This window comes from Solanum dulcamara, chromosome 8 (assembly GCF_947179165.1).
Source record: "Solanum dulcamara chromosome 8, daSolDulc1.2, whole genome shotgun sequence".
NCBI lineage: Eukaryota > Viridiplantae > Streptophyta > Magnoliopsida > Solanales > Solanaceae > Solanum > Solanum dulcamara.
Genome location: NC_077244.1, coordinates 72,267,598 through 72,290,777, shown reverse-complemented (window position 1 = coordinate 72,290,777; position 23,180 = coordinate 72,267,598). Strand labels below are relative to the sequence as shown.

At 34.5% G+C, this 23,180-nt stretch overlaps 3 protein-coding genes and 1 pseudogene across 3 annotated transcripts; 3 read left to right on the top strand and 1 right to left on the bottom strand.

Annotated features, from left to right (window-relative positions):
- Positions 1–1,848: 1,848 nt before the first annotated feature.
- On the bottom strand, positions 1,849–2,797 carry LOC129900297 (uncharacterized). The gene is made up of 2 exons (XM_055975233.1): positions 2,531–2,797; positions 1,849–2,443 (listed from the first exon to the last, which is right to left on the bottom strand). Exons 1-2 carry the CDS (start codon positions 2,673–2,675, stop codon positions 2,034–2,036), a joined length of 555 nt encoding a protein of 184 aa, XP_055831208.1. The 5' UTR covers positions 2,676–2,797; the 3' UTR covers positions 1,849–2,033.
- Positions 2,798–5,032: 2,235 nt separating this feature from the next.
- On the top strand, positions 5,033–5,229 carry LOC129901787 (small nucleolar RNA U3; annotated as a pseudogene).
- Positions 5,230–5,723: 494 nt separating this feature from the next.
- On the top strand, positions 5,724–7,753 carry LOC129901707 (U-box domain-containing protein 52-like). The gene is made up of 4 exons (XM_055976961.1): positions 5,724–6,145; positions 7,052–7,170; positions 7,262–7,380; positions 7,468–7,753. The coding sequence occupies exons 1-4, from the start codon at positions 5,938–5,940 to the stop codon at positions 7,652–7,654; spliced, it is 633 nt and encodes a 210-aa protein (XP_055832936.1). The 5' UTR covers positions 5,724–5,937; the 3' UTR covers positions 7,655–7,753.
- Positions 7,754–21,067: 13,314 nt separating this feature from the next.
- Positions 21,068–21,751, top strand: LOC129901245 (60S ribosomal protein L27a-3-like). Its single transcript, XM_055976375.1, has one exon. The coding sequence runs from the start codon at positions 21,128–21,130 to the stop codon at positions 21,572–21,574; it is 447 nt and encodes a 148-aa protein (XP_055832350.1). The 5' UTR covers positions 21,068–21,127; the 3' UTR covers positions 21,575–21,751.
- Positions 21,752–23,180: the final 1,429 nt, after the last annotated feature.

The window sequence follows — 23,180 nt, the reverse complement described above, 5'->3', positions numbered from 1 at the left end:
GTTGTAATTAACAATATAATGCCATAGAAGTGAAAAAGAGAACGATAGCAGTACCAGTGAAAGCAAATAACCCCTTCTCTTTAAACACAACATTGGCCGCATACATTGCCACCTCTGACGTGATCGTCTTGCCATCCTTCACTGCGCCCCTACGGCGTTTACCAGTGAATGCTAGCAGTACAAGCACCGTAATCCATGTTATTACGATAGCTCGTACTGCTAGAACAATTGTTCCCACAAGGAGGGCAACGCCAACGACAAGAAATGGGACTAAATCTAAGAAAGACATCAATAATATTAGGATCAAAACTAAGAAATATGTTGTGGTTATTGTGACCTCCATCTTTTGTTTTACTTGAGATTTTACTGAATGATTATTTGATGGGAGGATGTTTTGATTTTTTTTGAGGAGATTATGGTTGTATCTGTTTGAATTTATTCATGAAGGATGAGGTTTCCTAGGGAAAACCAAATCAATTCTTGATAGGATGTGGTTTTTTGTGGAAATAGGCAAGTGTAGAGCATGTGGCTGCACATGGCAGGGTCGGCTAGTTACTTTTTTCACTATTCGCTACTGATGATATTTGTAAAGAAAAAGTAATGTTCAAATTCATAATTTTCTCATTTCATTGATGTATGATTTAATACTCTGCTTCATGTTTAGGACTGGGCCTAGCTCATCACTAACATCTAAGAGCACGAGGAAAGGACTATTCAAGTCCATTTAAAGAGTATAATTTCCTCATCCATCAATAAGTGATTTAACAATGTTTTCTATTTTTTAGGGTTATTTCAAATTAATTTATTTGTCAAACGTTAATTTGATTAATTTTTAAAATTAATTTAATTTAATTGGACATTAAGCTTTTTGAGCCATCTGAATTATTTGAGAGTAATTTTGAACCAAAAAATACATATCCTCGATAGGGGGGACGCTTAACACTTGAATTGCGGTGAAACAAAATTATTTTTGTCATTTTATTAGATTAATCCTCTCTATAGGTAATTTATGTTCCCAAATCCCAAGGTTCATATGTATCGTACCAAACAGCCAGTCGACCATTTCATTAGTTTTTTACATTTTACATTCCATCCGGCTTTATCATTATCCTAGTTAAGTGTACATAATCATATTTAAGATCATAATTTATAAAAAAAAACTCTTTTTAAAACTTGTTTTTTCAATCAAAATAAGTGATATGAATCAAAACAAATTAATACTCACATAAATTTGTCCCACCAAAATGCCATCATTGTACAAGCCTACTGTCTCATACCTTAGATGAGTTAGACCCATTTTGTATTTGTTCCAGTTTATACAATACCCTTAATATATCTTTTTTTATTATTATTTGTATATTAGAATTTGACTAATTCGCATACCAAAATTCACATTAAAGGGATAAAACATTTTTTTTAAAAAAATAACTTCATGCACAAAACTTGAATTCCAACCAAAGGATACTTGTGATATATAAGGCCCTCACATCCCATAAGGTAAAAGAAAGATATGTCTTCACTCTTCTTTCCTATTCCTATCTTTATAGTGCAAACGTCGTCTTAGTTCTGACACTTAGAAAACTAGCATATTTGCTATATATTAATAGCATATTCTAATGCTCCATTCGTTCTTTTTAAGTTGATATGCTTTCTTGTTTGAGAGTTAAATTATATGAATTTTAATTAATATTTTAATTTTTTTTTTAATTATATTGATATAAAAAATAATATATTTTTAAATATTTAATTTTTTTATTCAAATAAAGACGATGAAGGAGAACCACCATATTAACAGAGAATAAAGAGCAAAATAAAAAGGGGTTGGAGAGGGTTTGAAAGCATGTCAAATTAACAACTAAAAAAAAATGTTATTATTTGATGTGATAAATATTTTTCTTTTTTCTGGCCCTTTTTTCGTGGAGAGGAGATTCGTTTCATCTATGCGCACAACTCTCCTGAAATACTGTAACTACTCTCTCTCTCACGTATCGTTTTTCTATTGGCAATGGTTAGGAACAACTTAATACAGAGGCCTAATTGACGCTTCCGGATCCATAGTAAGAATAATAAAGCTCCTCGACATCTGTCCGTCTCCCGATCGGATAACCCACAGCTGGTGAGAACCATCTACGCGCCGCCGCATACGACGGAGGACAATTGAAGCGGCCGAGTTTTCCAGGCTTCAAGGTCGACGCCGGAAAATCGAAGCAAGACATTGGCGAAGACGGACTAGACTCCTTTTTCGGAAAATTGATTGGAGATAATAATGCCCTAACCTTCATCTCTTTATTCATCAATGCTGAAACTCGATAGTACTCTTCGATCACATTCGACAGGTCCTCGTCACATGTAATCGATACCAAAACATCCAAATCATCAGTCGGCAGCTTACACCTTAAATGCATAGACGATCCACACAATTCTCCAAACTTCACCATCAACTCTGCATCAGTCAAATTTCAATCAGTTTCTAAATAAGGCAACTAATCAAAATCGAAGTGATAACAAGGAGATGAATGTATAAACAAACCTGAGAAAGAAATAGACCGATCAACGGAGAGAACTCTAGTAAAGCCGCCGATGTAACGGAGCGTGCCGTCAGAGCGACGAGGAAGGATTCTGCCGCCGTAACTGTAGAGGAATTTGACGATTACCGAGTTCCGATCCCGACTCATGCTCCGAATTTAAGTACGCAGAGAGTAATTGAAAACGAATATTCTTCGGGTTGAAAAGGGGAAGGAAGAATGGGAAAGAAGCTTCTAGAGAACGAGAAAGATGCTGAGATTTCGAGCCCTATGGGGAAGAGCGTATATATAGTGGGGAGGGCGTTTTGGATGGGTCCACTTAAGCTGTGATGAGTGACTGAATTGATGAGGTGTTAGGCTAAGAATATACCACTTGGTGGAAGAAGAAAGGGCATGCTGGTAATTTGATATTCTCCCTCAGTTTTAATTTATTCGGTCCGATCCTTTTTATTTGTCATATTTTTTTTGACTAACATTTTAAGAGATATTTTTTAAATTATAATATTGATATAAAAAAAAATTATAATTTATAGTAATTTTGTATAATTTTTGAATATTTAAATTTTTATTTTAAAATATCAAATTAATGTAATCTAATTAGCTTTAAAAGTTAGTCAAATTGACTTTTGAAAAATGCAACATGACGACGGAGGGAGTATAATTAGCTTTTTCAAAATAAATAAATAAATTGTTATGTAAACTAGTAATAGTCAAATTTAAAATTTCAAAAAATATTGATAAAATTTAGTTTGATAAAATATATAATAAGCTATTATCAACATGACATATGAAGAGAATCTGTAACAGCTTTCAGTTTTGAGATACCATGCATCTTTTTTGGTTACAACATAGAAGGCATAAATCAACAATTAGAATGCACGTATTGGTTTTATTTTGCTAAAAGCAAATCAAATACATAACCTTTTTTTTTCTTTTTTCTTTTTTCAATACTTTAGTTTGGACGTTGGCGTGTCAATATAGTGAAGCGAAAGGAAGCTTCACAAACTGGAAATATATACTTGCACTTTTGATTATTCTATTTGGCTTGTTGAAGAGGAATTTCATATTTTAGACAACTTTTTACATGGACATTTGACTTTGACTAGATCAATAAATACATCATTGAAATGGTTCTATATATGATTCAAAATGTAGCAGTTAGGTTGACCATTGCTTCCTATGGTGGGAGAATATTCCATTTTAATGCTATATATTGCCTTTCATCCACAAAATGTGATTGTCGAGTCAACGTGATTGATTTAGATAAGTCTTGAACATACATTTGTGTGTGCACTACAAGTCTACTTTAAGGATATTCCAAATACTATATATATCAATGGTAGGTAATATAAAGTGCCGAATTTAAATAGTTTTTGGAAAAAACTTTGAGAACTATTGTTTGGCCATATAATTTGTCATTACTTGGCAAATATATTTGGCAAAACTCCTAAGTTTTCAAGTTCTAGAAAAAACTAGAACTTGGGAAGTTTTAAAAATTTAAAAATTACCCAAAATTTTTATGTTTTATAAAAGCACTTATCATTTATTAATTTCAATTAATATTTATCTATCAACTTACGCCTTCAAAAAAAATAGTTTGTTATTATCTTCTCCGAAAAAGAATAGTTTTAAGTGACAAGATTGGAAAAAAAGAATAATTTATTTTTAATTTGATTAAAACAAGAATAGTTTTAATGTATTGTTATTTTGTTGTTGTTGATTGTTATCAATTATGTTATAAGGTTTTTTGTTTAGCGGAACATGTTCATTATAATACAAATTTATGAGTGTTTTACATAATTTTTAGAATTTACGAGTACAAAATAATATTTTTTTGAAATAGTCAAATATTCTTGAAAAAATTTGTGGCCAAACGCATGATAAAACTTCACCAAAAAATAACTTGCCTAGAATATTTAAAAATTTGAGGCCAAACTCTAGCTTAGCATAAACACAACTTTATTTTAAGCATGTTAACGTTACCCAACAATTCTTTTCCCAACACTTCCCTCATGCAACATGTTGCCCTTGGGATTTGAACCTTAACTGTAGTACCAAACTTGTTATAAAGGGTCATTTACCATTTATTCAAATCAATGTTATTAACTATGCGTTAGTAATTGGGAAAAAGATATTAGTATCCACTACTACGTTAGAACCTTATCTATATATTGCATAGTAAACTCAAGTTCATCTAAGATTACTGATTCATGATTGTTTAAGGATCAGGGAGTTAATAGGATAATAATTTCTACAAAATTGATGACATTCACCTTACAACAAATTATTACAGTTGTACATAATTATTTTTTCCATAAAGAATAAAAAAACCCAGAAAAGTAAGCTACATTTATTAATCTGTTTTTCAGTTGACTTGGAGTAAAAATGTAACATAAATCTCACTGCTTTTGTTGAACTTGGGGAGTTGAGATTTGGAGATAGCATAGTTAAGCGAAGTTGCTCCACGGCCCAATATATTACTCCCACATCGGAATGGAGCATTTGTCAAGATTTTGCTTGAACTGGATTTGTGCAACAGGCTCATACCACTGTATCCTTGAATTCTAAGTAGACAGGAAATTAAGTCTGGTTGAAGAAATATGGCCATGTGACCAGATCGTGATTAACAGCCTTCCATGGCTTGTTGAGTTGTGTGTGGTGCAGTAGATGATCGTTCTTTAGACCTGTCCAGGTCTGACAGGCTCCTCTCTTTTTTTTCCCCTTGATGATGCTCTTGTTTTTCCCCTTGATGATAAGGAAAGCTGACCCCTCAATTATAAGGTGTTATATTTTGACATCCCTTAATAAAATTCAGCTCCACTAAATACTTTTAGTTCTACATAATTAGCACTAATAGCTAGATGTTTTGCATAGACTATACATTTTGATCATTTAAGCATGGAAAGTGACAATTCTGGAAAAACAGATCATAAGTACAGGAAAGTGAGAAAAATCAAAGCATTAGAATTGACTTGCACTGTCAAAAAATTGTGATATGTTCCAAAAAAACTTTTCCCACGTGAAAAAACAAGTTTCTTTAACATAAAAAGGAACAGTTGTTACTTAGAAATTAGAATGTGGCATGTCCAATGCTGACAAAAAAAATTACTATTGGTGTCTTTGCTAGCAACCACCATCATTCTTTTCTTTAAGCATTAAAAAAAGTTTATTTTTTTTACATAAAAGGAACAGCTGTTACTTAGACTGTGACATATCCAGGAAATCCTGCATATGTTGACAAAAAGTTATATAACTTTTTTCATTATATTGGTGTCTTTGCTAGAAACCACCATCATTCGTTAAGCATTTACTCTTGTTTCCTTCTTCTACTGTTGGAAACTGAGATGAGGGACCAGAACTGAGAACAACTAATATCATTTATACCGGCTATAATCAAGATTTATAGAAAGAGATGTCTAGGGAAATCGAAGAGATTGGAGAAGATAGCAAGATCAGTACTACAATAAGCAGCAAAGATGCAGAAATTAATGATGTTTATGTAGCTGTTGGAAAAAATGACTTGTATGTTGTTCAATGGGCACTTGCTCATGCTATTTCCCCTGGATTTCGCGTCTGCCTCGTGCATATTTTTCCTACCATTAATTACATACCAACACCAGGTAACTATTGTTCTTGCACATACATAAGAGATGAGTCATTGCTATCAGTTTCCTTTTTCTCTTTTGTTCTTTTCCAGTTTTGGTTCATCTAGCTTTACCTATATCATAAACAAGACTGTATATTCAATATATCACATATGCGGAGTGTCGCGATTAATTGGAAAAATCAGGGAATTCAAGTACATAAAGAGTATATTGAATATATTGGTTCAATTTTCTTGTTGCTGTTGCTGTCTCATTAGTGACTGACAGATGTAGATCAACCAATAGATACTAAATCTTAATTCCAATGTAACTAATGAATATTTTCTGTTCTCCAGAGATAAGTTGAGCCAAAGATAAAACTGAAAGCTGCCTTACCTTGACAAGAATCCTAGGATTCTTCACCATGTATCTAGTCTTAAGTCAGTTAAAAGTTAACAGGTGAATAAGTTCCCTACAGATTGCCCCAAGTACATTTTCTGAATACTTTCTAGGAACAAAAGGAAGGGAAGCCTTGGATCACCGGTTAAATTGGATCGAACCTGCGACCTATAGATTATGCATTCGAGCCATGGAATCAGCCACTGGCAAGTGCATCAGGTAGGGTGTTTATATTACACCCCCTTATGATGCGGCCCTTCCACGGACCTTACATGAATGTGGGATGCCTTGCATTGGGCTGCCTTTTTTTTTTTCTAGGAACAAAAGGAAATTTGATAGGAAGGAAAAAAAACAAAAATGAAACTGATAGACAGCTTACATTGCACCCCCTTGGGAGCGACTCTACCCTCGACTCTTTGTGAATATGGGATGCTTTAAGCACCAATCTTCCTTTTTGCTAGGAACTAAGGAAAATTTGATGAAATAAAAGCAAAATAAAACAACTTGCTAAAGAACATTGCTATGTTGAATTTTGTATGATAGTTGGGAACTTATCAAGAAGCCAATTGAGCAAAGAGCAAGTGCAAGTCTACATCAATGAAGAGAGTAACAGGAGGAAGAGTCTCTTGGAGAAATATATTCGCCTATGCAACGATGCCAAAGTAGGTTCAAGTCTGTATCAATCAGAAACTTCACATCCAAAATTCCAAAACTTTGTAGCATGACAATTCTTGATTTTACTTTGGCTGCTAGGTACCAGTTGATACTATGCTTGTGGAAAGCAATTCACCAGCTAAAGCATTACTTGACCTTATTCCTATTGTCAACATTACCAGCCTTGTCATTGGAACCAGGCCATCGCGTTCCACAAGGTAAACATAGTTCTGCACTACAACATGAAATTATCAAAGTTCAAGGATGCTATTGTACTGCTAAATGCTATAATTTGTCAATGTCAGGCTAGCAAGGAAGGGACAAGATATAGGAGAATATGTTCAAAAAAATGCACCAGAATTCTGTGAGGTTAAAGTGGTTGGCGAAGTGCAAAATACAAAACAGATTTTTAATAGAAGTCAGCCTGAGATTACAAGAAATTCTGATAGGAATTTTCTTGAATGCATATGCTTTTCCCTAAAGTTCTATTGAAACTTTGGAAGCAAGAATCTGACAAGTTTTTTCCCCAGTACTTTAGCTTACTGTAATAGAGAATATTAAGTTTTTGTTATTCAGTTCTCTTTCATATAAGCCAACGATGTTTTGTTCATAAAGAAATCATTTCTATTGCAACACAGACCACAATATTTGCTTCCTTAGATTCCTGAATGAGTCTTAAGGCAAAATGAATGGTTTGCACTTACTGAACTCAACTAGCACTTCACTAAGGGGTCGATTTCCTGCGTGTCAAACACTTTCAGTTCTACATGATAAACACTGGTATCCGGAGGTTTTGAATACACTAGACGTTTTGATCCTTTAAGCACGGAAAGTGACAATTCTGGAAAAAGAGAGAAAAAGCAAATGGTTTCAACCATTAGAAATTGACTTGCAATATCAGAACATCATGATTATGGTCCAAGAAAACTTTCCCATGTGGAAAAAAGGATTATGTCCAAAGAGAAATACAAAGTTACTTTTACATTGAAGGTATAGTTTTTCCTTAGAATATGACATGTCCAAAAAACCTGTAGATCTTGACAAAAAAATTATGAAACTTTTTAAATTTTGTTGGTGTCTTTAATAGCAACGACCATTATTCTTTCTTTCATAATCCACTAATTCTTTAAGCATTTACTCTTTATTTCCTTCTTCTACTATTTTCCCTCATTTTGGACTACTGGCAAGAGATGAAAACTGAGATGAGGCATCATTTGATAGAATCAAAAATCACAGTAATTTGATTTTGAAAAAGGAAGGGGATGAAGAGGTCTATGTTGGAGTAAAGAGATGAGAAGACAAAGAGAAAGGAATAAAGAGACGAGAAGACAAAGAGAAACAACTTGCTGAAAATTATGCAAACTAGTATGAGTTTTATTGTTATTATAACTAGTATTTTTTTTTTATTGTTGTTTATCTTTTATGGGTTTTATTGTTATTTTATTAGTATGAGTTTTATTGTTATTATAACTAGTATGATTTTTTTTATTGTTGTTTATCTTTTATGAGTTTTATTGTTATTTAACTAGTATGAGCTTTTATTGTTGTTTATCTTTTATATTTGTATGTATAGACATGAAGATTGTAGAAGGTAGAATCATCAAAAAATAGAAACACAGAAAAATTTCAAATTATCTTCTTCATTTTCAATATGGTATCAGAGCTTTTTCTTTAAAGATCACACCAATCGATCCTATTATAACTATTCTAATCAATCATGACTAACGACAATCCCAACACCTCAGTTGCTAAAACTCAAACTTCTGAGCACAATGTTGCATCAGATCTCAATCAGACTTATTTTCTTCACTCATCAGACTCCCCAAGAATGGATCGTGTCAACAACCTTTTTGATGGGAAAGGGTATCAAGGTTGAAAAAGAACAATGCTTATAGCACTCTCAGCAAAGAACAAAATTGATTTTATCTCTGGGTCATGTGCAGCTCCTGATCCTAGCAGCAAGGACTACCAACCATGGAGCAGATGCAATGATATGGTAACTTTATGTCTCCTTAATTCTTTGTCCAGAGAGATAGTTGATAGTGTAATCTATTCTAGATCTGCTAAAGAACTATGGACAAGCTTGGAACATAGATTTGGTCAATCTAATGGAGCCAAGTTGTACCACCTCTAAAAACAATTAAATGGATTAGTTCGGGAAAATTCTAACATTGCAGGTTATTTCACTAAGCTGAAGAGGCTATGGGATGAACTAGACTCTCTAAATACTAATGTCAGATGCAATTGTGTGTGTGTGTCAAGGAAAAGTGAAGCTGGAAAAGTCATTGGAGGATGAAAGGTTGATTCAATTCCTCATGAGATTGAATGATGTTTACTCACAAGCTAGGGGCAATATTCTGATGCAGAACCCCTTGCCCTCTATCAATCATTCTTATTCTCTTCTCTTACCAGACGAGAATCAAAGGGAGGTTTACCTGAATCCTCTCACATTTACTGATTCATCTTCATTCATGGTTGGAGGACCGTCACAAAATAATTTTAGGGGAACAAAATATCAACCAAAACATGCAGCTGGGAACACTCAGAAACCAAATCTTGGTTTTCAAAAAACTGGAAATACAGGACAAAAATGCCAGACTACAGATTACAAGGGAAAGAAAAACAAATATAACCCTAATGTAACTTGTACTTATTGCAAGAAAATAGGCCATGTTGCTGTTGACTGCCACAGGTTGATAGGATTTCCTGAGGATTTTCAGTTTACCAACATGAAGAATAGTCAATGACAGGTTAAAGGCAATGGAGGAGCCAGAAGTCACACCATTCACAAACATGACCATAAATACCACTGATCAGCATTTCAGCAGGGAACAGAGGGCTCAAATTGCTTACATGATAAACCAAGCAAAGATGGGAGAAGGGAGCTCAGGAAACCATCAAGGATCAGACATCAATGCCAATGCAGTGGCTGGTACTATAATTAAATACTTTGGATAATGTTTCTCAGTTTTCAATTCTAATACTTGGATAATAGATTCAGTTGCTTCTGAGCACATGTGTTTTGATTCAAATGCTTTCATATCCCTATCACCTCTTGCTTGTCCTATAAATATTAATCTGCCCAACTCTCATAAGATCATTGTCACTCATATAGGACAGATTTCTATATTCCTTAATCTTATTTTGAAAAATGTACTTCATATACCTACATTTAGGTATAATTTGCTTTCAGTACATAGATTTTCATGTCAGTTTGCTTGCACTATGTTATTCACTTCTCTTGGATGTATTTTGCAGGGCCTTTTAATGAAGAGCCCACACAGTTTTGGTGAAGCAAAAGAAGGACTCTATCTTCTTCAGCCTAGCAATTTAGAATCTAGTACTCTGTCTAAAGAATCTATTTCTTTATTATCTTCAGAAAGTCTTAGTAGCAATGTTTCTGCTACTTTTCTAATTTCTATTTCAGTTTTCAATCCTGTTTGTTCTAGTGCAAGTTGTAGTGCCAAGTTGTGGCGCATTAGGTTGGGGCATTTTCCCTTTTCATTAATGAAAAACTTAGAGTTTCATTCATGATCCTTCATTTTCTGATTATTTTTGTGATATCTGTCCATTAGTAAGGCAATCCGGGTTGTGTTTTTCTTTGAGTCAAATTTCTACCAAAGTTGTGTTTGAAATGATACTTGTTGACACATGGGGTCCTTATAAAGTACCAACCTACAATAATTATAATTGTTTTCTTAGCATTGTTGATGATTACAGTAGGGGTACTTGGACCTATTTATTAAGTACTAAAGGAAATGCATTTTCAGTCTTATAAAATTCCATTCATATGGTGAAAAGACAGTTTAATGCAAGAATTAGGACAATAAGATCATATAATGCAATGGAATTGGGGAAGAGCATTGCAGGAACCAGTTTCTTTAACTCACAGGGAATCAAACATCATGTATTGGAACTCCTCAACATATAATAGAGTTGTTGAAAGGAAGCATAGGCATCTTCTTGAAACTAGAATACCCTTATTGTTTCAATCAAAGATACCTATTGAGTATTGGGGAGAATGCAATCTAACTGCAACTCATTTGATCAATAGACTTCCTTCAAAGGTAATTTGATTTCGAAAAAGGGAGGGGATGAAGAGGTCTATGTTGGAATAAAGAGAAGAGAAGACAAAGAGAAAGGAATAAAGAGAAGAGAAGACAGAGAAATAACTTGCTTAAAATTATGCAAACTAGTATGAGTTTTGTTGTTATTATAACTATTATGGTTTTTTTAATTGTTGTTTATCTTTTATGAATTTTATTGTTATTTAACTACCATGGGCTTTTATTCTTGTTTATCTTTTATATTGGTATATATAGAAATGAAGATTGTAGAGGGTAGGATCATCAAAAAATAGAAACACAGAAAAATTCCAAATCATCTTCTTCATTTTCAATATCATTATTACCGGCTATATTCAAGATGTATGGGGAAATAGAAGAGACCGGAGAAGATAGCAACATACAGAAACTAATGATGTTTATGTAGCTGTTGGTAAAAAAATGATTTGCATATTGTTCAACGGGCACTTGTGTTGGGTTTAATTGATAGGTTGAATGGGAAATTGAGGGAAAAAAAGAAGTGGAGAGGAAATGATATGTTCTCTCTTATTTTATTAAATAAGCTTTGGTCCCACATAGGTGGTGGAAATGAAAAGTCTCATATTTAAAAATAGAAGCACTCATTCATGTTGCTAAAGGGTCAAGAAGAGGGTCTCCCCTCGCGCCGTTGTCGTCGTCGCTCGCTCGGCTCGGCTTCGGCTTCGGCTTTGGATTTGGATTTGGATTTGGATTTTTGATATGATTGATTGATAATCTTTTTGGACCAAATTTTCTTTAAATTTTAATTAATTAATATTATTTAATTAATTAATTAATTAAGTGGAAAAAAAATCCTGACCCGCGACCCGCGACCCATTTTTTCCCGGATTAATTTAAAATTTCCCTCCGTTTTTTCCAACAGATTTTTGAATGGTTGCAACCTTGTCCGAAAAGTTGCAAACCTTCTCAACAGGCAAACCTTTTCCCAACAGGTGCCTTTTCTGAAAAGGTATAAACAGTCTATATATATCTGTAAATCTTCAGAATGTTCCATACGAAATTCTGAACATACCCTCTTCTTCTTCTTCTTCTTTCTACACTTCCTAAAATCGTGTGATATACATCCTTCAAGTGGTTCGCTGTCATCAAAGATTTGCAGTACCTCTACTTTGGTGAGTAATCGTTCTATCCTGGGAGGAAAGATTCCAACAAACCTCGGGTACTTTGAGGGGAATAATTTCCTTAAGGACACACTGTGAATTCAGTGGGCTCGATTCTGTTTCTGCATTAATATTTTCAGATTCTGTTTTTATTATTTTCAGAAGTTTCTGTTACTATTTAATATTTTCCAATACAGTTTACTAACAATCTTAAGGAAATTATCGTTATTTTGTTTTTTGATTAAACTGTATTATACTTTTGGAGACTAAAACCTGTGTGGTTTTCTACTCCGTATGAAATAAATATTCTGACTTGAAGAGTATAAAAACTTCGTTGGAATATTAAAGTTCATACTTGTACAACGATTTGAAGAGTATAAAAACTTCATCATTATTTTTTTGTAAAAGGTCTGATATTCTGAAATATTAAGACAGTTTGTCTATTTTGACAGTGAAAGAAAATGACAAGTGATACTGCTACTACTTCTGCGACTGTTGCTGCAACAAGCCGCACTTCTGTGCCACCGACAGAAAAACCAGGAGAATTTTCTAGAGCCAATTTCAAAGGATGGCAGCAAAGGGTGTTCTTTTGGCTTACCACTCTTGGTATGCAGAAGTTCACCAATGAAGACCCTCCTGTGCCCGCTGCTGATATGCCGGCCAATGAAAAGTTTATGATTACTGAGGCATGGACACAGGCAGATTTTCTATGCAAGGGTTATATCCTAAGTGCTTTGGATGATGATTTGTATAATGTCTACAGTGCTATAAAAACTTCTAAAGAATTGTGGGATGCACTTGAGAAGAAGTACAAGAATGAAGACGCATGCTTGAAAAAGTTTGTGGTTGCTAAGTTCCTAGACTATAAAATGATAGATAGCAGGACTGTTGGAACCCAGGTTTAAGAACTGCAACTTATTTTTCATGACCTTATTGCTGAAGGCATGGTAGTTAATGAAGCGTTTCAAGTGGCTGTGATGATAGAAAAGTTGCCTCCTTCGTGGAGAGATTTCAAAAATTATCTAAAGCACAAGCGTAAGGAAATGAAGTTGGAAGATCTTGTGATTCGTCTCAAGATTGAGGAAGATAACAAAACAGCAGAAAAGAAGTTGCGTGGAAATTCAGCAATTATGGGAGCGAACATCGTTGAAGATGCTGCTCCAAAGAATAAGAAAAGGAAGCAACCTTTTGGAAAGAATCAGGAGCAGAACAAGAAAAAGTTCAAGGGCAATTGTTATAATTGTGGGAAAGTTGGACACAAAGCTCCAGATTGTCGTCTTCCGAAAAAGGACAAGAGAAAGGGACAAGCCAATATGGTGGAAAATAAAGAAGCTATTGATGATCTGTGTGCAATGCTATCAGAATGCAACTTAGTAGGTAATCCCAAAGAATGGTGGCTTGATTTAGGAGCTACTTCGCATGTGTGTACAGTCCGAGAAGCCTTCTCTACTTATTCCCCTGCAGCACCTGATGCGACGATCTATATGGGAAATTCTGCAACTGCAAAGATTGAAGGATATGGGAGAGTTTTTCTGAAAATGACATCCGGCAAGGTGGTGACGCTGAACAAAGTGTATCATGTTCTAGAAATGCGAATGAATTTGGTGTCTGCCGGCCTTCTTATCAAGAATGGATTCAAGTGTGTTCTAGTTTCAGACAAAGTAGTTGTCAGTAAGAGTGAAATGTATCTAGGAAAAGGCTACCTCACTAAGGGTCTTTTCAAACTAAATGTAATGGTTGTTGATGATAATAAAGTTCAAGCTTCTTCTTACTTACTTGAGTCAAATAATTTATGGCATTCACGTTTAGGACATGTCAATCATAAAACCTTGCGAAAACTGATTAATTTAAATATATTGCCTAACTTTGATTGCAATAAATCAAAATGTCAAGTATGTGTTGAATCTAAGTATGCTAAGCATCCTTATAAATCTATTGAACGGAATTCTAGTCCCTTAGAATTGATTCACACAGACATTTGTAATATGAAGTCTACACCAACTCGTGGTGGAAAGAAGTATTTTATAACTTTTATTGACGATTGCACTCGATATTGTTATGTATATTTGCTTAATAGTAAGGATGAAGCAATTGATGCATTTAAGCAATACAAGAACGAAGTAGAAAATCAATTGAATAAAAAGATAAAAATGATTAGAAGTGATAGGGGTGGAGAATACGAATCTCCTTTTGAAAAGATATGTTTAGAATATGGAATTATTCATCAAACTACTGCCCCCTACACACCTCAATCAAATGGAGTTACGGAAAGGAAAAACCGAACATTAAAAGAAATGATGAATGCTTTATTAATAAGTTCCGGTTTATCGCAGAACTTGTGGGGGGAAGCTATCCTTACAGCTAATCGAATACTCAACAGAGTACCCCACAGCAAAACACAAACTATTCCATATGAACTATGGAAAGGAAGAAAACCCAACTTGAAATACTTTAAAGTGTGGGGGTGTTTAGCATAGGTCCAAGTTCCTTTGCCCAAAAGGGTAAAAATCGGACCAAAGACCGTGGATTGTGTTTTTATTGGCTATGCTACAAATAGCAAAGCTTGTCGATTTTTGGTTCACAAATCGGACAATCCTGAAATTAATGTTAATACGGTAATTGAATCAGACAATGCTGAATTTTTTGAAAATATTTATCCGTATAAAACTAAAAGTGAATCCTCAAGTGAAGGATCTAAACGACCAAGAGAAGTTCAAAAGAAAAGTAAACCATCCGAAGAGGATCCAAGGCGTAGCAAACGTCAAAAGATATGTACTTCATTTGGACCAGATTTTGTGACGTTCTTGCTTGAAAATGAGCCTCAAACTTTTAAAGCTGCAATGTCTTCTTCTAATTCAGCATTTTGGAAAGAGGCAATCAATAGTGAGATTCAATCAATTTTGAATAACCATACATGGGAATTGGTTGATCTTCCTCCTAGAAATAAACCTTTAGGATCAAAATGGATATTTAAAAGGAAAATGAAAGCTGATGGCACTATTGATAAATATAAGGCAAGACTTGTGGTCAAAGGTTATAGACAAAAAGAAGGTCTTGATTACTTTGACACATACTCGTCGGTAACAAGAATAACATCTATTCGGGTGTTAGTGGCACTTGCAGCTGTATATGGTCTTGAAATTCATCAAATGGATGTTAAGACGGCTTTCTTAAATGGAGAATTGGAGGAAGAAATTTACATGGAACAATCTGAGGGTTTCATAGTTCCAGGTAAAGAAAGGAAAGTGTGCAAACTTGTTAAGTCACTTTATGGACTTAAACAAGCACCTAAACAATGGCATGCAAAATTTGACCAAACAATGTTGGCAAATGGATTTAAGATTAATGAGTGTGACAAATGTGTTTACATTAAAAATACTCCAAATCATGAAGTCATTGTTTGTTTATATGTTGATGACATGTTGATAATGAGTAAAGACATTGCCAATATAAATGCTACGAAGCGTATGCTTGCTAGCAAATTTGACATGAAAGACTTAGGGGTTGCTGACTTAATCTTAGGAATTAGGATCCATAAAACTCCATAAGGTCTAGCATTATCACAATCACATTATATTGAAAATATACTTGATAAGTTTAAATATTTAAATTTCAATGTTGCAAAAACTCCAATTGATGTAAGTTTTGCACTTCAGAAGAATGAAGATAAAAGTGACTCACAATTGGACTATGCACGAGTTTTGGGAAGTTTAATGTATATTATGAATTGTACACGACCAGATATAGCATGTGCTATTAGCAAGTTGAGTCGATTCACGAATAATCCTAATCAAACTCATTGGATGGCAATGAAACGAGTCTTGGGGTATTTGAAACACACCCAAAACTATGCTTTGCATTATAATAAATATCCCGCAGTAATTGAGGGATATAGTGATGCAAACTGGATCACCGGATCATCTGAAGTTAAATCCACAAGTGGATATGTTTTCACCGTTGGTGGAGGAGCAGTGTCTTGGAAATCATCAAAACAGACATGCATCGCCCGCTCTACAATGGAGTCTGAATTTATAGCTTTAGACAAGGCTGATGAAGAAGCTGAATGGCTTCGAAATTTTTTGGAAGATATTCCATTTTGGCCCAAACCTTTGGCACCCATATGTATACATTATGATAGCCAAGCGGCAATAGGAAGGGCAGGAAATGTCATGTATAATGGAAAATCGCGTCACATTCGACGGCGACACAATACTGTTAGACAACTACTCTCTAGTGGTGTTATCACTATTGACTACGTAAAGTCAAGAGATAATATATCGGATCCACTAACAAAAGGCTTATCTAGAGAGGCTGTTGAAAGATCATCGAGGGGAATGGGGTTAAGGCCTAGGACAAGTCAACATGGCGGTAACTCTACCTAGTAGACTGGAGATCCCAAGAACTAGGTTCAAAGAGATCAAACAAAGTTATGATTGACGGTTAAACATTGTCAAATAACTCAACCCATTCTCGTGATGATGACAATGTTCAGAAACAAAGGATAAAACCTTAAGGCTTTTAATGAGTTAATAAAGCTTTAAAGGTTTTTTAATGATTATCTAAATCTGACGGAAAATAACTAGATAGTATGTCTATAGGACTACACGTTTAGAAATCACCTATGTGAATGTGAAGTATAAGCCGCTTCAAGGGGAATGACAGTAAAGGCCCATTCTCTATGCATTCACGAAACCAGGCGGTGTTCATGGCTGAAACGAACACAACCGTGAGAACCATAGATGGTTGATGATTGATTGTGTGACTTATGTTGTCTAGTTATACAACAAAGTTCGAAGGTTCAAAGATATCGCATCTACCGATTGATCGAGTATATCCTATATAAGTTCACTATGGAAAGTTCAAAGGGAAACCTACTTATCCAGATGCAATTAATCTTCGCTTATATATCACACACTTATCCGTGCATTCCTTTATCTTGTAGACATTCCCCATTCATGTGGGGGATTGTTGGGTTTAATTGATAGGTTGAATGGGAAATTGAGGAAAAAAAAGAAGTGAAGAGGAAATGATATGTTCTCTCTTATTTTATTAAATAAGCTTTGGTCCCACATAGGTGGTGGAAATGAAAAGTCTCCTATTTAAAAATAGAAGCACTCATTCATGTTGCTAAAGGGTCAAGAAGAGGGTCTCCCCTCGCGCCGTCGTCGTCGTCGCTCGCTCGGCTCGGCTCGGCTTCGGCTTCGGCTTTGGATTTGGATTTGGATTTGGATTTTTGATATGATTGATTGATAATCTTTTTGGACCAAATTTTCTTTAAATTTTAATTAATTAATATTATTTAATTAATTAATTAATTAAGTGAAAAAAAAAAATCCTGACCCGCGACCCGCGACCCGTGACCCGTTTTTTCCCGGATTAATTTAAAATTTCCCTCCGTTTTTTCCAACAGATTTTTGAATGGTTGCAACCTTGTCCGAAAAGTTGCAAACCTTCTCAACAGGCAAACCTTTTCCCAACAGGTGCCTTTTCTGAAAAGGTATAAACAGTCTATATATATCTGTAAATCTTCAGAATGTTCCATACGAAATTTTGAACATACCCTCTTCTTCTTCTTCTTCTTTCTGCACTTCCTAAAATCGTGTGATATACATCCTTCAAGTGGTTCGCTGTCATCAAAGATTTGCAGTACCTCTACTTTGGTGAGTAATCGTTCTATCCTGGGAGGAAAGATTCCAACAAACCTCGGGTACTTTGAGGGGAATAATTTCCTTAAGGACACACTGTGAATTCAGTGGGCTCGATTCTGTTTCTGCATTAATATTTTCAGATTCTGTGTTTATTATTTTCAGAAGTTTCTGTTACTGTTTAATATTTTCCAATACAGTTTACTAACAACTTGATCATTCTATTTCCCCAAGATTTCGCATCACTCCATACTTTATCTAAATAGTATAGGAGATGATGAGTGTTTGGTAAGGTCAAATCTGTTTATCCACTCAATTTCCGTGTTCTTTTTTAGTTTTTGATTCATATAGCTGTATCTATATCATAAACACGATAGAATATTCAAGTCATTACATCAAGGGGAGTGTCGATTTATCAAAAAATTATGAAATTCAAGAACATGAAGAGTAATATCGCCATTCAACCTATAGATACTACATCTCAATCTCAATGTTACTAATGAACATGTATAATTCTCTAGAGATAAGTTAAAATTGAACGGATGATGCTTATGAACTTTGATGGGAAAAAAGAAGCAAAATGAATGCCAACAAACATTGCTAAAATTGAATTTTGTATGATATTAGTTGGGAACTTATCAAGAAGCCAATTGAGCAAAATGCAAGTGCAATTCTACATCAATGAAGAGAGTAAAAGGAGGAAGAGACTTTTGGAGAAATGCATTCACCTATATACTAGTAATTATAAACTCCACATCCAAATTTCCGAAAACTTTGTTAAATAAATTATGTAAACATGAAATTTATCAGAGTTCAAGGATGATATACTGCTATTGTTTATCCATTTTCAGGCTAACGAGGAAGGGACAAGACATCGCAGAATATGTTAAAAAAGAAAGCACCAGACGTTAAAGTGATTGGCCAAATGCAGCACCAAAAACAGAGTTTTAATTGAATACAGACTGAAATTGCAAGAAATTCTGAAAGGAATTTCCTCGAATGCATATGCTTTTCTGGCAAATTCAATTGAAATATTGGAAGCAAGAATGTAACAAAGTTCTTACACATGTAGAAACTTGTGCCATCCATTAGAAAATTGTGTTAAATATGCAACTAAATTTGGTATGTTTTGCGCGAGTAATGATATTTTCATGGCAGATGCTACACTTATATAATTCAGAATTAGGCGTATAATACAACAATATAAGGATAAACGAGTAACAACTATATGTTCTTGTTTCTCACTTCAAACATTTTATTCAACTATTTCTTCAATAAATACTTGATATAACATAATAAAAATCTTTATCAGCAACACATAATATTTTGCGACTAAACTTGAAATGATTAAGTTACGTTGATATGACACTACAATAACACAAGAATTTCTTGAAACCAAAATCAGTACAACTAAACAAAATTTATCCTTCAAGTGAAAATGTCCACTTGCCATCATACCATTCTTGATGAAACCTTAACCTATTAATATTATACGCAATGTGATCGCCAGTAGTAGGAAAATGGACATGGTAACGTCTTCAAGTGATGACTGAAGAAAACAGAGTCTACTTATCAGTAGATGAAGATTGAAGATAGAAGAGGAAGAAGAAAAGAGAGATTAGCCATGGAAGCTTAATGCTGTATTTGGGAAAAATGTAAAAATGTTTTCAGTACCCCAACCTTCTAGAGTATTCTTCCTTATATACACACGTGTCTTTCTATCTTGGAGATTTTACTTAGTTGGCTAAACTAATTACTAACAGCTAACTACCATTTACCACAACCAAATAGCAACTAACCACTATTTACAACAAACCAATAACAACTAGCTAACTAACTAATTAAGTCACAGCCCTTATTTTATCAATGACCCCGAACCACCAGCCCTCATTGTCGTACACATCAACTATATCGTAGGTTTCCATTTGATCAGGTGGAAGATCAGGTGGAACAGGACGGACCTCAGTGACACTTACATGCTCCTGCAGTGGCGCGGATTCATCATCAGTCACCAGAGTCTTGTACTGGACTCTGTAATAATAAGCGCCAATGGGATAAAGAATAGTTGCACGTTAGTAAGAACCTACGTAGCCTAGTTCTTGACTTGCAACTTCGACTTCATCACCATTTTGAAATGTTGTTATTTGTTGATCCTTGTATGCTTTTTCTCTTATTCTATCTGAGATAAAAGCAATTCTTGTTTGGTGGTTTTCCTCCTCTGGAACATTTGGTTCTGACACTGAAACTATTACTGGAAATTGATTGACAAAAATATTGAGCAATTTTGACGTATTTGTGAGTGAATTTATAGGAACAGAAGTTGGTTTAGTTTAAGTGACTATCAATGGGAATCGTTGTACTGTTTTCGAATGGTTTCCTTTTCTTCTTTTTTTTTTCTTGATTTTTTTCTTTTAAAATGTAAAAGAAATTTTTTAAAAATAATAATATTTTAACTTGTTCAAAAATTTGGAAACAACAAAAGGGTGTTCTCATTTTCTTTTAATTACTCACAAAAAAGTCAAAAACAACTCCAATTTATATTAATGACCAAACACAATTCCAAATAGTATTGTTTTTCACTTTGAAAACAAAAACTATTTTTTGGTTTAAAATTTCACAATGAAACATGGGCAAACGCCCAATAATCGAAGAAAAAGAGAAACGATGACGTTTGTCCATGGATTTTATTATTTTTTTAACTTTCTGAATACCAGACAATACGTTTGACTATAAAATTTTGGAATTCCGGAATTTTTAGAAATTTGAAAAACACAAATAAACTATATTTACTCCATTTACTTACAAAAAAAAATGATAAAACAACTCCAATTTATAGTTATAGACAAACGCAACTGAACCAATTTTCAAATTTCTTTAACTAGTAACAGATCTGATAAAGCCCAAGCCCATATATAGACCATATTTTGTAGTCATGTGTTGGATAAGGCCCAAGACCATATCTAACTACTAACAGATCTGTCAAAACCCTAATAGCTGAATTTGCCATTAGGCCCAATACATCGATCTTCCATCTATAAATCTGTGAAAACCCTAACCTCATTAGTCTCTCACTGCCGCTTTTCTACTCCTTTCCCCCATTTAGCCGCCGACGAGGAAATGACTACCAGATTCAAGAAGAACAGGAAGAAGCGTGGCCACGTCAGCGCCGGACATGGTCGTATCGGGAAGCACAGGAAGCATCCAGGAGGAAGAGGTAACGCCGGAGGTTTGCACCATCACCGGATCCTTTTCGACAAGTACCATCCTGGTTACTTCGGTAAAGTAGGTATGCGTTATTTCCACAAGCTTCGTAACAAATTCTATTGTCCTACTGTCAACATCGATACTCTATGGTCTCTCCTTCCTCAAGAGGTGAAAGACAAGGCTGGTGCTAACAAGGGTACTGCTCCGTTGATTGATGTTACCCAGTTTGGGTACTTCAAGGTTTTGGGTAAAGGTGTTTTACCTAAGGGACAACCTGTTGTTGTGAAGGCTAAGTTGGTGTCGAAGAGCGCAGAGAAGAAGATTAAGGAAAATGGTGGTGCTGTTGTTCTTACCGCTTAGGTCTGAATTTATTAGTTGCTTTTTGATGTTAAAGTTACTGTTTTTGATTAGTTAATGGAGACTTGAACTTGGGGATTACTTGTATGAATTTTGGAATACTTTTGAGATGTTTCTGTTTAATGAGTTATTACCTGTTAAAGCACCCATTGATAGAAATTGGCATGTGATTTCTCTGGACCTTTGATTGATCATTGATATTGTGAGATTCATAATCTGCTTTGTGCTTTCTTTATATTCCATTTGATGTTTTCAAATAATAGAGCAGTATGCTGTGATACTATTTCTGAATAATGATTTTGTCAGTTTGTTTTGATGATCTTGCTCGTGCAAGTGTTTACTTGTTCTGCTGTTTAAGTTCAGCAGATCCGAGTTAATTCTATCCCAACTAGAATTGATCTCGTAGTAGGTTTTCCTCTTGATTGTCTTTTTGATATTGGTTTGTTTTTATTCAGTGAACTATAGTGCTAACTTTTTTAGATTGTGATTTTCTTGCTCTTGTGTTTTCTTTTATCAATGAGATATTCACGACAAGCATTTTTGTTGATTTTAGCTCTATAGGACTTTTGTATAGTATATTATTATTGTGTCTGAATTGTGTTGATTTTAAGGTGCCGTAAATGAGAATTGAATAGACATCATTTGCTTCTCTTTTGTTGTATTTTGTGGAATTACTATTGTAGTTTGGATATTATCATATGCAAAGTCTCTAAACTCTTAAGGTAGTGTGACAACTTATGGGGAATAGAGTTCCAAATAGAGTGAGTATTGTTGGGTTGAGAGGAATATGTTCTTGTTTTTTGTTCTTTGTTTGATAAGAATTGAGTTTTGCATCTATTGCGGTTAGAAAGATAGAGAGGAATATGTTCTTGTTTGTGGTTCTTTGTTTGATAAGAATTGAGTTTTGCATCTATTGCGGTTAGAAAGATAGAGAGGTTGTTGAAAGAGTAAAATACAATGTAAGCTGAGTATTTCTGAATTCTACCGGAGATGAGAGAATACTATTTGCAAAGAGTAGATTATGTATCCAAACCATTACTGTGATGGTTGTGTATGTGAGGTTTGAAAGATGTTTTGGAGTGTGAAAGAAAGAATGTTTGACCATGTAGTAGAGATGGATGGAGTGGATAGCAGAGAGCACTTTACTTTCTTTGTTTTCCGATTGATTAGCAAAAGATGAATGTGGTTCATTTAATGCAAAACCGATGAGAATCGCATGCAACATAGAGTGTCCCCTCTCATTTTGTTTACTTTTTGATTGAGTTGAAACCCAGTCTTGTTCATGAACTGATGTCTCTGGCATTTGGTCTTCCTTTCCCCTCTCCTACAACTGACTTTTTCCTCTCATTTATGTTACACTCATCTCCTGTTCTTTTTAAAAAAATCTAGTTGTTGTGCGGTTCATCTAAAAAGAAGATCAAGGTGTTTTAAGTTTCTCCTGTTGCATTCACCTTGGATTTTTTCTTGTTTGCAGTTTTACTAAATGTTTGCAAAAACCTCTAATTAGTTATGCCTGTCCATGGAAACTAAAAAATGAATGAAGTTTTTCTTCTAATTCAGCAATGGGAGGACTAGGGTTTGCTGTTTGCTTATTGTTGCATTAGTACCT